This window comes from Martes martes (genome assembly GCF_963455335.1).
Source record: "Martes martes genome assembly, chromosome: 3".
NCBI lineage: Eukaryota > Metazoa > Chordata > Mammalia > Carnivora > Mustelidae > Martes > Martes martes.
This window is the reverse complement of record NC_137890.1, coordinates 72,011,156-72,026,387: the sequence shown is the minus strand read 5'-3', so window position 1 is coordinate 72,026,387 and position 15,232 is coordinate 72,011,156. Positions and strand designations below refer to the sequence as shown.

Below are 15,232 nucleotides of genomic sequence, written 5' to 3'. Positions count from 1 at the left end.
TCTTACAGAATGGATCCTGGTGAAGCCACTTAACTTGTTCTTCTGTCTTGGAAGAGACTTTCTGAAAGTAGTAAATATATTCATTATTCCCGATACAATATCCTAAAATTAACACTTCCCAACTCTCCTGTATCTCTCTGCCCTTTCATTTTCAGAAAATTGTCAATTTATTCTAGGTTTTTTTTTTTTTCATTTAACTGCCACTTCTAAGCTCTGAGGACTTAACTGAACAACATTCAGGGTTTATACATTCCATAGTCAGAGAAAATATACTACCACTTCTCATTTACTGTAAGAATCATGGGAGATCTCATCCTAAAGCTAATCAGTACCCAAACCAAACATTTTATTGATTAAGCACCACAAACTACATTTGGAAAATAAAATGAATTCTCTGAAATTTCTTTCCTGCCAAGCAAAATAATAACCGAGGGTGAAAGCTGCTATCAAATATGCCTACATGACTGGAAATTACAAGAGCCAAATGAGTGCACTGGGTCTTGTGCTAGTATGCTCCATACACGCCTCTACGTAGTAAACAGCTTAAATATAGATGAAAGATTTGATTATACTTGTACTTGGGCTTCTATAACTGGTCGTTCACACATAAATTCTTTAAACAACTTAATGGATGTTCTTTAAGGAACTTAAAATGCAAACTTAGCCAACAATGTTTATGACTAGAATTCTAAAGAACATTTAGGCATTGTCAATTTATCTTAAACCATTTCTGCCACAATCTTCAAATCATCTTTTCCACAATGTTGGAAAACCTTAAAAACAGAATGTTTTTTACATAAATGATTTTGTACAAATGAACTTTATACCATTTAATTCAATAAATATTTCAAATTCCTCAACTTACATCGCTATTTATGTTTTGCTATCTTACAAAACCTGCATTCAGCATATTATTTTACAAATTATGATAAAAGTTCATCTATGAGTTCATAATGAAATAAAACGGTTCACCTCACATGGTGAAATAAATGACTAAAATAAAATGGTTGATCACTTTTTTCCCAAAGATTTTATTTTTAAGTAATCTCAACACCCAACATGGGGTTCGAACTCATAACCCCAAGATTAAGATTCACACATTTTACTGACTGAGCCAGCCAGGTGCCCCAAAATGATGAATGATTTTAAACCACTTCATTTCACTAACTTGGACTTGTTTAGTGCTTTGGCATTAGAATTTTAATCAAACCAATGATGCTTACTTAAAGTGGTGTTTTTTATCCTTAGGGCCTATCACACCACCTTCTTGCTAACTCCTCCCTAGAGCAGGAGGGAGTAACTGGTTTGGTAAGTTTGAAAGAAAAAATTCTGAGGCTCAGCCACTTTCTCTTCCTTTTCCATTTGGGATTTGTCTAACTGAAGACAGCCATTTGTTCCGGGCTGTTCTCTATCGCACAGTAAACATAGTGGAACAAGCTCCATTCTTGTAGACAGAGAAATCTGAGGTTTAAATCAGCCTAATTCTGGAATGCAACACTAGGAAGTTCACTGTTGATGCAAACCTCTACCACATTTCCCAAACAACTTTTTCGGTAATTAAACTTGTATATGATTCTTCATCTATGTGATTTCTGCATCTTATTTCTTAACTGGATCTATACTTCAGCAAGAAAAATTGTGGGGCATTACTATCAACATCTAAACTAAGTACATAGCACTATTATGGGTATTTTGTGCCCATATGAGGTGTAGGGTATATTCGGTATGTAAAATAAGACAACCTAAAGGTTAAATAGTAATATAATAATTACTTAGCAAATATAAACTATAAGAAGCATATAATTATTAACAAATAAGTGAGAAATTACGATCACTAGTAAGCATTAGAAAATCTGAAGGAGAAAGGCAAAATCAGAGATACCCAGATCCGAGGCCAAACCCACAGAATCAGGAATAGGACCCAAGCAACTGCATTTTTTAAAAAAAGATTTTTTATTTATTTATTTGACAGAGAGAGAGAGAGATCGCAAGTAGGCAGAGAGGCAGAAAGAGAGAGAAGGAGGGGGAAGCAGGGTCCCCACTGAGCAGAGAGCCCCATGTGGGACTCGATCCCAGAACCCTGAGATCACCACCTGAGCTGAAGGCAGAGGCTTAACCCACTGAGCCACCCAGGCACCCCTAGCAATTGCATTTTTAATAAGTTCCCAATATAATGCTGATCCATACAAAGTTAAGAACCAAGGTATACACAGTGAGTGCAATGACTTTGGAAAAAAAAAAGAGACTGCTGTGAACTATCAAAGGAAAGATTATAGCAAACAGAACTTGAAGCAAATTTTCAAAGACATGCAGGGTTTGGATGAGATTGAAGATAATGGAGGGAAACCAACATTTGCTGAAGGCATATTAACCATCAGGCACTGTTCTACGTATCACCTCATTTAAGATAATTTCATTTCATACATGGGAAAACTGAGGATCAGACAGATTAAATAATTTACCTCAGGTCACACAACTAGTTAAATGACACAGTGGGATTAGTGGATATTTTCATCATATGGATGAAATTGAGCCTCAGGGAAGTTAAGTGTTTTGTTGGAAGAGACAAAACTGAAAGTAGCAGAACTGTGATTAGTAAGTGGACAAGCTGAAATCAGGTCTGTGAATCTAAAGACTTTCTTTTTATTTCTTTTTAAGGAAAAGGGGAGGAGAGAGCCTATTGCTCAGGAAAACACACAAGAATGGGAAAGCAACAGTAAAGTAAAGTAGAAATCAAATTAGACCATCAAAAAATAGTCTACATTTTAATTCATGGTGTGGTCAATGAATCACACATTAAAGACCACAATGGCTTAAAAATCACTTAAAAAAAAAAAAGAGTTAAAAAAGATCATTCAGGGGTGCCTGGGTGGCTCAGTGGGTTAAAGCCTCTGCCTTCGGCTCAGGTCATGATCCCAGGGTCCTGGGAGGGAGCCCTGCATCAGGCTCTCTGCTCGGCAGGGAGCCTGCTTCTCCCTCTCTCTCTGCCTGCCCCTCTGCCTACTTGTGATCTCTGTCTGTCAAATTAAAAAAAAAAAGATCATTCAACAGTTTTGTCTGAATTGATCAGTTTACTAAACAATTACTAACTGCAATTAGCAATCAGAATCTAATTATTAGATTGAACTGATGACTTAGCACCTAGCTGGAAACGACCAACTTAGTCAAAATAGTCAAATTAATTTTAAAGTTAGTCTCAATTTAAAAGTATAATGCTTAAAGTGAGAGTAATTTTATTTATTACTGAAATTTTTAAAGATTGCCTTATGACAATTTTTTTTTTAAAGATTTTCTTTATTTATTTCACAGATAGAGATCACAAGTAGGCAGAGAGGCAGGCAGAGAGGAGGAAGGAGGCTCCCTGCGGAGCAGAGAACCCGATGTGGGGCTGGATCCCAGGACCCTGGGATCATGCCCTGAGTCAAAGGCAGAGGCTTTAACCCACTGAGCCACACAGGTGCCTTATGACAATGTTTTATAAGAGTTCTTTGTGATAAACATTACTATTTTAAAGACTTTCTAAAAAGGGAAGCTAAACATTTATTCATCCTTATTCACCTCAACTATTTCTCTATCTTTAAGACCAAAGTAAAAGTTCAACTCTGTGAGGCTCTTCCTGTAATTAAAATTAAGCAGTTTTCTTCATTGTTGCTGCTGAATATTTCTTGCACATCTCTATTTAGTATTTATTTCATTTTGCCTTTGTATGAAACTATTTGTTTACAAATGTTTCTACTTTTCCTTAGGGATAAGGATTATGCATTATTCACCTTTGTATTCAGCCAGCATTTAGCACAATGGTTTGCATATTCAATAAAAGCTTGGTGAGAATATTTTTCTCAGTAAGAAGATGAGCATATAAATTACATATACATCTTCCCCCCAAAAACGCTGAACTAACAAATATAAAAACATGGGGGAATATACTATTGAAAACATTCCATCTTAAGAGTAGGTTTTGTCAGCCATATATGAATTGGGAACCATGAAGATTGTTTATTGATCAACAAATTTGTCCTATGTGTTAGGTAATGTATATGTAACAGGGAACAACACGGATGTAGTCCTTGCCCTCAGAGAGCTCACAACTTATTAAGACAGACGACAGACAATACACACACACACAATGACGAAAACAAAAGGTGGTAATTAAGGAATTAAGAGAAGGGATGGCAGGTAGAGGGCTGCTCAGATAGTGTGGACAGCTTGACAAGAGAAACTGAGGCTGACACTTGAAGGGTGAGTCAATTCTGCAAGGAAAAGGGGAACGGCCCCAGAATTAAGGCCATAAAGCAAGGGAGGTGGTTATATGCTACAAGGCTTCTTCAGGGGAATACAGTTTTGACAGTACATTCTCCATTCTTCTATTTATCATTCTTTTGCAGTTGTTTCTATCTTTTCTCCTTTTCTGACTGTTCAGATTTTCTGGCTAAATTTAAAAATGGCATGAACTCTAGGGAATGTCGGACTGTTTCTAAATAATCCTAATTTCCTCCCAGTCCTTATGACTGATAAATTGATCTCCGAATGACAACTGTGTTCCAATTAGGAAAGAAGAGTGTTTCTCTAGATCAGCTTTAATTTTTTGATTTGGAGTCTTCCTGATTGCTAATCAACATGTTGTGAAATTACTTCAATAATTGCTTATAGATGTTCTTTTGTCTTCAGAAAAACACCCTGCTGCTTTCTGAACTCTAGGCTGCTCTAGAGCCTAGGCAGAGAAGATGGACTGAAAGCAGTATTTAACCACTGGGTGTTCTCAGATCTACTGCTATAACTACACGCGAAATTATGAGAGGATGTGCTATACTGGAAAAAGCCCTGCATTAGAAATTAGAAGACATTGGTTCTAGTCCCGGATCTGCCACTTTGTTACACAAATTCGGGTCATTTGTTTACGTTTAGGTTTAATTTTCTTAGTGGTAAAGTCGGAATACATAAAAGTTGCATCTCATATAAAGCAACTGTACGTGCTTGGCAAGGAAGTTTAACAGAAAAATATCAATTTACACAGTAGTCAATGCATATATGCCCAGAAGCAAGCATGAGCTGAAAAACGTAAGTATGTTGTTACCTCAATTAGTCTCCATTCCTATAAGCCTCGTGTTGAAAATCATGCTCTGCTGCAGGATATTAGTGTTTAAACATTACATACTTATTTATATAAACTTACATATACACTTATTTGTTCATTTAGGACAAGGTCTCTACATATAATCCACTTGTTTCATCTATGGCTCAAAGAAAGAAAGAGCCCTTAAGATGACGTGATTTATTTTGTATGCTAACTTTAGAATCAAATAGGGTATTGAGTCCACTATACCGCTATACTATTCTGGCATAGACAGCACATAAGTCAAAGTTGATGGAAACCTAGGAATACAGTATTGAGACCCTGAGCCATCAATTTTTTGTTATTGTTAACTAAATAACATAAAAATATAAATGACATGGCTTTATCAATTATGTCACTAACCCAATAGAGCTATGCCACTGTTTACAGAAAAGACATTCACATACATGGAAAATGAGAAATGTACAAAGTTATTCATCGTATAATGCTTTTAATAAAGACCAGGAAAAAAATCTAAATGTCCAAAAGGAGAGGACTAATGAAGTGATACATCATATGATGGAATATTATGCTGCCATAAAAATGAATAAGGAACCACCTTATATGACACAAAACTTCTAAGACAAATGAAAAAAAAATAAGGTACATAAACAGCATACTACCATCTATGTAAAAAAAGGCAAAAAATAAAATATGTGTAGTATTTGCTTATATACATGTGAAAGTTTTTTTGAGAAATATATAAGGAAACTGTTAGCATTGGTTGCTTCCTAGGCAAGGTGGCTAAGGGGCAGAAGAAGTAAAACTTTTCACTGCATATTCTTTTTTACCTTTTGAATTTTGAACCATATGAATGTATTACCTAATCCAAAAGGAAAACATAAAATTTAGATGGGCAATAAAATAGTTTGAGATGAAATAGGATCATGTTCTTAATGGAAAAATCAAAAAGTAGGCATAGTTCTGAGGATAAATATCTGGAGGTAGAACACTGAAACTGACTATCTATTCCAAACTTCTCACTTTATAGATCTATAAGCCAAGGCCTTGAAAATTATGTGACTCATGTAAGATCACACAGCAAAAGAGGACTAGAAATCAGACATTCCAATATCTACTCTATGCATACCATTTTCTCATTTTGTGGGAGGAAAACACAAACAAGTTTAGGCTACATAATGGGTTGTCGTGTTCGGTCTAAAGTTTAGAGTCTAAAGTACAAAATAACCTCAAATCCTGAGGCTACTAATTTCTTGTGTGTCCTTGATGTGGCTACACTTACAAATATGTGACTGCACATATTATAATATGACAAATGTATTTTTTCTAACCTATCTCAGCTGAATTCACTGAGGGCAAGAACTAAAGTGTCTTACTTTAATTTTCTAAATATGCAAATGCCTAGCACAAGTGTACTGCCAAAAATATTTATATAGGTTCACATTCCTTAACCAAAACCCAGAGTCTGGATGTGTTTTAAAAACAGTAATTTCTTGGGACATGTGGGCGGCTCATTTGGTTAATCCTCTGCCTTCAGCTCAGGTCCTGATCCCAGAACCCTAGGGTGGAGTCCCTGCATCAAGCTCCTTGCTCACTGGAGAGCCTGCTTTTCCCCCTGTCTGCCACTCCCCCAGCTTGTAAGCTTTTGTGCTCTAACAAATAAATCTTAAGAAGAAAAGAAAAGTAATAATTTCCTGAAATTTAAAAATGTTACAAGGTACACAAACCATTATGTAACACCTCCCATACCAGTGGCCAGCGGCAGTACCCCATAATCAAACATAATATTTCTTCAGCAAAATATATGGCATAAAAATTATATACAATTTCTCATTTGCTCAGGTCATATTTTGTTACCAAATTCATTTTATCTCCAAGCTTAAAAAGGTTTTGGTTTGTAAAGCCTCCTGAATGTTGGAATTAAACAAGAGATTATATAGACTGTACTGGCAAAGGTGCTGTTAAAAATATGGTTAGTTACTTTAGCTCTCATCTTTTTGATGAGATCAGAACAACCAATCACAGCAGGCAGCTTTTACATCCCAGGTTTGGGCTGAAGACTTGGCTTGTGATTACAGAATTCAACCTAGCAGACAGGACAAAACCTGACACTATAAGAAGAAAGAAGGGAAAGAAAGGAGAGAGGAAAGAAAGAAAGGGAGGTAAGGAAGGTAAGGAAGGAAAGAAGACAGGCAGACAGAAAATCCTAATCGTACATTATATTTCTATTGTAGCTGTTCTAATAAAAACTCCTTTTGATTAGATTGTGTTAGTTTTTAATTCAAAACAGGTAAATAAAACTTCTGTCCCACACTGCTGACAAGGCTGCTTTAATTCTCCTGTGAGGTATTTGCCCTATTTCTGGGACCAGTGTAAATAGAGGCATTCCAAATATATTGGTAAAGAAAAAACGTAAATGCATTCAATTTTTTCAACTTGGGACTGTTACTTTAATATAAACGAAAGGAGACTTTCTAGTCAACCTCTTCTAATTGACTCTCCTATATAATCATCATTCTTTTTATCTTACAAAGTCTTGCAGAACTTTTTCTACTTTTTACAAGGAAGAAAAGCTCGGGAGTCAAAACACAGTATATACTAAAATCCTCTTTTCTTTCCACAACACAAGCCCCACACCCATTTTGTTGCTGTTACTATTAAGATATTTTTTCCTGGCAAAACAATCAAATTTGTGCTAACTGTAAATCAACTTTAAAAACAACGTTTCCTTGATACAGTTCAGTTTGGTGATGTTGATTTTCCAATCTTAAAATTTTAACTGAATCAATTATTTTGTTCCGTTTATGCAGTTAACAATGCAGTAAACATTTATTACCAAAAAAATATAGTGTATTCCATCCTAAAAAATGGAAATAGCAATGATGAACAAGAAAAACTCTGAGTTTGGCTATTATTTCACGGTGGAAATGCTAGGTTCTCGCATTTTCATATTTCATTTGAAAAGAGAAAATTTAACTAGTTAGATCTTACAACAAATAAGCCAGTATATTAATAATCGAGTAGAACAAAAAGGAGTAAAAAAAATTAACCAGCCTGGTTTTCAGTCTGGAGAAAAACAAAATAAACTCTCTATTGGATTTCTCGGCCATATGCATTAAGTAAAACTAAAATCTTTTACTGAGGAATTTTTTGGTATATGGGACTTGTTTCCTCTATACCGCCCCATCAAAATCACCAGCATTATTCCAGAATATAGTTACATACTTTGAGACCACTAAAAATACCCCACAGTCCAAAACGCCAACGGTCGTTACTCTGTAAAAAGAAATGGTCAGACACTACATATTACTCCAGGACACAGAACCAATCTACCAAAAGGACTTCTAGAATATGCTGCCCCAAGATTCAGAATGCAACTCAGAAGTAGCACACGCGGTCACGATGTCCCTTAAACCACAAGACCTTCCTAAGAAAACAGAGTCGTAAACTTATCAACTAAATGAGAACTCCCCCTTTCTCTGAAGTTAAAGCAAGGCAGGGCAGCTGAACCGAGCGCAGCAGGGACAAATCGGCTGCTGTCTACTTAGAACGGCTCGTGGATAGCAAAGTCCCTGTGCTTTGGATACTCCCCTTACCGTTAGAAGATCTGGGAGGGAGGAAAGGAGGATAAACACCCCCAGAATCCTGGCAGAAAAGCCCCTGGCCTCGAAGATGGGGTTTAGGGAGACAGGGAGGGGGCAGCTCCGCGTGTGGTGACCCTTTGTGAACATATATTCTGTGACTGCTCGGCTCTCACCGAGGCTTTAAGAGAGCGGACTACGGGGGCCTTGCGCGACCCACAATAGTCGTGGAAGCCGCAGCGCTGCAGAGACGCTCTGTCCGACACGCTCCATTTCACCCTCAGCCTCTGCAGGCCACTGAGCCCTTCCCTCACCCACCCACCCAGGTCACTCCCCGCCGCGTCGACTTCCGACCCGGGATCCCGCAGGCCAAGGCGCAACGCTGCGCGAGCCAGTCTCTTCCCTCAGCCTAATCCCTCCGCTGCCGGACGCGCACTAGTTTTAATCACGCCCCACCCCCTGGCCGTCGGCGTCACCTCCGCCACTCGAGCGCTTTCCAGCAGCTTCCAGAAACGTCGCCTCCCCAAACCCAGCCACTCACAGATGCCGGGCTCGGCAGCCACCGGCCCCGCCCCTAGCCGTCGCCGCTGCTGAAACTGCGGCTGCGACACCGGGCGGACAGCCACGCCTCTGCAGAGGCCGTTCGGAAGTGCTGCGGTTCTCTCCTTCCCCACCACGTTGACGCACTTTCAGGCCCCGCGCGGAGCAGGAAGGGGAACTCTTTTGCTGCGGACTCAAACCGGAAGCTGCTTTTCCAGCGGAGAGGCCGGTGGGGGAGGAGCAGGCCGAGGGGAACGTGGGTTGAACGTTGCACCGTGGAGTGTGGACCCAGTCTGGAACAGGAGTTCGGACCGACCCGGTGCGAGCAAGGGGAGTGCACGCGGCAGGTAAGGGAGAAAAGAGTGTAATTTCCTCTGGCTCCTGAAATCGGGAAGGCGGACAGCGCTGGGGAAAACACACTGCCTTTGGGGTAGTCGGCGCGCAGAAAGGTGGACTATGCTGGGAGAGGAAAGGGGGCTGGGACTGGGCTCGGGTGGGAGGCTTGGTGATTGAGGTGTGGAGATAGAGTTACTGATTCGTTTTGGTTCAGAGAGGTAAATGCTGAAGAGAAACCAGAGTCGTTTGTTTTTCGCTCTTCTAAAGAGCGCGGAGGTGGAGAGGGTTAACGGAATCCTGCACCTCCTCGGGTTTTCAAGGTTGGGTTTTGAACCTGAGATGTCTTGGTCCTGTGCGTCTGTAATTCTGGAGGGCTGGGTTTGGAACCAGGCGGGGCTGGGCACCCAAAGCCGCCCCATTCCTCGGCTTTAAGTTCGCTCTGGTCGTACCTTTGGTAATTCATGTGCTGAGCCCCCTTGGTCTTGGAGGGCAAATTCAAAATGGGTTTAAGGCTCTTCTCGGAGCAGCTGGTTCTGTGGGTTTCCCCACAGTGCACGCGGGACTGTGAAACAGCTTAACTGCATATTTTTCGTCATTCCCAGGGCAACCTTTACACATTCATTGTGCTGTAACTGTGTTCGTATGGGGCTAAGTAATTCACATTCGGGGTCCGGGAGTATCAGTGACTCCCAGAAGTACTGAAAAGAGGGCGTCAGAAGAAAGGTGCTGAGGGTGAAGTGGAGTAGAGGAGGGTAAGATTGAAAAGCCAGGTTGTTCTCAAGTATAGTGAGCTTTAGGTCATATATTATTTTCAGGTCCGTACTGAGGTGTTTGGACTTTACTGTAATCGGGTTGGAGTAAACAGGTGATTTTAAGCTGAGCTGTCTCAGCTTAAAATTCATTTTGTGCAAGCGTCACTTTGGCGGTGTTACAGAATTGAGATGGGATGGAGAGGTGGGGATTTGAGGCTTCCAAAGAACTGTCCACAGAATTTGGTGACTTTTACTGCATGAAGAAGTGGAAGTGAAAATTTCGAGGACCACTCAGATTTTCTTGTGTGTGTGTTTGGAAGGATGAAGATACCAAAATATAGGTCAGATGCAATAAAAAGGAGCAGGTTATGTTGGTAGGGAGAACAATGAAGATGAGCGTTGAAGGCACATTGTAAGAATCACCCCAGGGTTTGTATAGAAGACAAAGCTAGTGTTTTGAAGGACCTGGATAGCTCACCTCTTGTATTTTTTTTTTTAATGAATTTTCTTTTGTGGGGTTTTGCATATTTGAATTTCCATCACCAACCTATCTGCTTTTCCCACTGAAATGTTGGCTGCTGGGATCAGGATCAGAGCAGATTTGAAGGCTTATGTTTTACTTATATAATTGAGAGAGAGAGAAAAAAAAAACAGGCCAAGAAAGTTTTTTAGATCCCTCCAGCAGATGGAAATTGTCATCAAAAACATCTTACTCAGGTTATATAGGGCTCCAGTTTTTCTTTTGAGAATACTGCAGAATAATACAAGATGTACAGCGTATTGTGTACGTAGAGTGAAGTATAAAATTAGCACTGAATGAATAGTAGTTAAAATTTACTGCCTGTTCAGGTGTTAAGCATTTTACGTGTATTGTTGTATTTAATTCTTAGTACAAAGCAGTGTTAAAAATTTCTGAGCCCACATGTGCAGTTGTAAAACCCATGCTTTTAGCTACTCTGGAACCATAAGCAGTTTGACTCTTTCCTGTATAGTTCTCTTTTGTAAGTATATTATAAATAGAGCCAGCCAAAAATAAGAAATTTGGTGTTCTTTGAGGAGCTGAAGAAGTAAAAGTTATCATCAGGCTTATTTTTGTAAAAAACAAACAAACAAACAAACAAAAACCAAAAAAAAAAAGGAGTGGTTCTCAGTGAGGCAGTTTTGCTTCCCCTGGTCATTTGGCAATGTCTGGAGACTTTTGGTTGTCACAGCTGGGTTGTGCCCATGGCACTCACTCACTATCTAGTAGGTAGAAGTCAGTGATGCTGCTAAACATCCTACAATGTGCAAGACAGTCCTCAAAATGAAGAATTTTCTGGTCCAAAATGTCTGTAGTGCTGTAGTTCAGAAATCCTGCCTTAGCAGTATTTTTTCAGGAGTTTGAGATTCACTTACACTTTTCTTAGAAGCGTTTTTATTTTTGAAATTATTCCATGGCTTAAAAGATGTGTAAAGTTTATACATCTGGAATAGAATAGCATAACTGGTTTTTAAAGTGAATCTGTAAGCCGCAGTTTCCCAGGAGGTGGTAGTCATAGAAATTCATAGATTTGGGAAAGACGTTTGCTTGAAGTTATTTTACAGCCTCCCTACTAAGTGGTGATTTACTCTGCTTTAAGGTCTTTTGTATCTGGTTTCCCTATATTTTAAATCCATATCTAAACTACTCTTAATAATTAATTTTCCCTCGTACTGAGCTCTAGACTTATAATTTTGACTTTACTGAATGTGATTCTGTTCTATGGACTTAAACTCAAAACAAGCTTGTTACATGTGTAATTTGTACCATGATAGTGTTTATATTTTTGTGTGATATAGTTTGTTCATTATAAAATAGCATAGTGTTGGAAATTTTAAAAAAATAGCATAATTCTCTTGATGACCTTGGTGGTTGAGCAGTAAAAATGTATGGGGTTCTTTTGTCGCTGTCAAGCGATGGCATAATAGATCTGGCGTCTATAAAATGTATTCTTAGTATGATGCTGACATGCTTGTTTCAGATTATGCATAGACCCTAAAAACCTAGGTTTTTAAACTCTGGTCAGTATAATTTGTTACTTAATAGCTTATTTCTATTACAAGTTTTAATTAATTTGCTTACAAATGAGTCAAACTTGGTCCTGTTGCCAATCTGCCCTCTTCCAACAAATTTACTAGGATTAGAAGTAAATATAGGTAATTTGTTTTTGCTTCAAGCTCACAATTTTAGAATATGTTTATTTTGGGACATACAGTTTCAAAATATACGTAATATATATGCATCTTATAAGATAGCATAGCTCTTTTTCAAAGTAAATAGGACTTTTATTTAATTGTCTATTGACTTTTTTTTTTCCAGGGTTCATTGAAAAATCCTTAGTGATATTGACATGTTTCAAGTGACATAAATTAGCCAATGACTCGGAATGATGGATTCCCCGAAGATTGGAAATGGTTTGCCAGTGATTGGACCAGGGACTGATATAGGGATATCTTCACTCCACATGGTGGGGTATTTGGGAAAAGTTAGTGAACTTATTTTTTGCCTCAGTGCAAAGTTGGTTCTTTCCTTCTTTTTTGAGACTGAAATTTGGTTTTAATTTTACCAATTAACTTTTAAAAAACTATAACTTCCACGGAAATCTTACAGCAATGGCGAAAGATTATTTTAATGTATTTACCTCTCTGTGTTTTATTGATATGTGAAAGTAGAAATAAAACATAGACCTTGTGGTTTATTATTCTCTGAAAATATGAAACATACATTTTCCCTGGCAGCTGACATTACTTTTTTTCTTGCAAATAAAACTGATGCTATTTTTAAAACTTAAAATTTAATATTTAAAACTGTAATATATTCTTTTTGGAATAATAGTTGTATTTAAAGCCTATATGCATTTCTTTTATTTGCCATGTTTAAAATATCTAGCCAGGACACTTCCAGGTGAAAATTGTATTTTTTTTCTGGGTTACTTTTCCATATAACTTTTTGTAATTTGATGCAATCTAGGAATGTCTATATTTTAATTTACTTTATTTCTTTTTTAGAATTATGATTCAGCTAAAGTCCCGTCAGATGGGTATTGCCCTGCTTGTAGAGAGAAGGGAAAGTTAAAAGCCTTAAAGACTTACCGAATTAGTTTTCAAGAATCTATCTTTTTGTGTGAGGATCTGCAGGTAAAGTATTAATCTTAGATAGTATTAAGGTTTTAGCTTTTTGCTTTTTTCTTCAGTGTTTAAATTTGTACTCATTGTGTAATTTTTAGAGTGTACATTTTTAATACATAGATAACCAGAGTTTCTAGATCTGTCTGGTATACAGTTTTAAATATTTTGTTATTTTCCCCAAGTTATTGCATGAAGATACTTGTTTTTATTATCATTAGACTTGTGAGAGGAGAAAATACATTTCAAGATGGATTTTTTTTTTTTAACCTTGTTGGGGTCCTTGTTAGTTGTTGGTATGTAGTGGTTATCCTTTCATCTCTTTGATTTATAAACTTCGGAACTTACTGGAAAAGTTATTAATCTCTAACTATTATATACTTAAGAATCTAAATATCCAGTGTATCCAGGGCTACAAATTTTTTTAAAAAATTTTGAGAGTGAGAGAGAGTACGCATGTGCAAGAGAGAGCACAAGTTGTGGGGGTGGGAGAAGTGGACTCCCTGCTGATCAGGGAGCCCCTACTCAGGGCTCAGATCCCAGGAACCCAAGATTATGACCTAACCTGAAGTCACTTAACTGACCGAGCCTCCCAGGCACCCACAGTGGCACAACTTTTATATAGGAGCTCATTAAACTTCATAATACTCCTCATTTTATTGTATTTGACAGTTTATGAAACTTTTATATGTATGTTTAGTTCTCAAAACTTGGCGAAGTAGATATTTCCATTTTGAATAAGAAATCAGAGTTTAGGAGCATAAGATCTTCATAAATTTTGCAGAACTGTAATTGGGATACAGTCTTGTAATTTCAGGTATGTTTCATTCCAAGTAAACTCGCAGTTCATCAGAATCACGTGGAGTACTTTTAAAAAATTTTTGGGTATCACCCCCAGATGCCAGTTCAGTAGACTTAACCCAGAATTATATAGTCTTGTAACTCTTAGGGATGAGTCTGATGATTGGCCAAGTTTGCAAAATACTAAACTAAATCAACACTGATAGTGATAGATAATTTTCCTGAGTGTAACTTGAAGAAAATCCCAGTCATTCCTACAAGTAGAAATAAGTTTCCTTTTGCGTTTATTCAATAATATTTTTTTTTGAGTGTCATCATGTTGGCAATGTTCCAAAGGCTAGGATACAATGTATAAAGCAAAAAATAACCTTACCCTCGAGAAGGTGGTTATGGGAGCACCTGGGTGGCTCAGTTGGTTCAGTGTGTGCCTTAGGCTTAGGCATGGTCCTGAGATGGAGTTCCAGGTCCACCTCTCTGCTCAGCAGGAAGCCTGCTTCTCCCTTTCCCTCTGCCTGCCACTCCCCCTGCTTGTATTTGTGCTTGTATGCATGCTTTCTCTCTCTCTGCCAAATAAATAAAAATCTTTTTTTTTTTTTAAAAAAGGTGGTTATGTTCTAGAGGGAAGAAAAATCAGTAAGTAAGTTACATTTTTTGTGTATGAGGTAATGAAAAATAAAGCCCAGGGACTGGAGTGTTAGGGAGTGGGTAGTTATCAATTTTAAATAGAGTGGCGAAGGGATCTCTTCATTGAGAGAGTGACATTTGAGCAGAAACCTGAAAGGGATGAAAAACAAGCCATGTGGATTTCAGATAGACAAGCATTCCAGGCAGGGAGAGTAGCAGGTACAAGGCCCTGAGCCAGTAAAGGTTGCCTGTGCATGTTTGTTCTACTGCAAGGAAACTAGCAGAGCTGGATCTGAGTTAAGTAAAGCGGAGTAATAGAAGATGGGTTAGAAAAATAATGGGAAAGGGACTGGACCAAGTAGGGTTTTAGAGGCTATTGT

At 38.1% G+C, this 15,232-nt stretch overlaps 2 protein-coding genes across 5 annotated transcripts in view; one reads left to right on the top strand and one right to left on the bottom strand.

Annotated features, from left to right (window-relative positions):
• Positions 1-9,350, bottom strand: part of HMGB1 (high mobility group box 1) — a 125,611-nt gene extending 116,261 nt beyond the window's left edge. Inside the window, exon 1 of one of the 2 annotated variants that reach the window (XM_080798141.1) lies at positions 9,197-9,350. The gene's annotated coding sequence lies outside the window, so the exon portion shown is untranslated. Of the gene's footprint in view, positions 1-8,670; positions 8,819-9,196 lie in introns of those variants that run through there. The other variant, XM_080798140.1, reaches the window with a different exon arrangement.
• A 59-nt stretch (positions 9,351-9,409) lies between these two features.
• USPL1 (ubiquitin specific peptidase like 1) overlaps positions 9,410-15,232 on the top strand; it is a 34,381-nt gene continuing 28,558 nt past the window's right edge. The window contains exons 1-3 of one of the 3 annotated variants that reach the window (XM_080798091.1): positions 9,427-9,542; positions 12,622-12,787; positions 13,311-13,439. In XM_080798091.1, the coding sequence (XP_080654217.1) occupies positions 12,689-12,787; positions 13,311-13,439 (228 nt within the window). In that variant the 5' untranslated portion in view covers positions 9,427-9,542; positions 12,622-12,688. Of the gene's footprint in view, positions 9,543-12,621; positions 12,788-13,310; positions 13,440-15,232 lie in introns of all 3 variants that reach the window. The other 2 variants (XM_080798092.1, XM_080798093.1) reach the window with 2 other exon arrangements.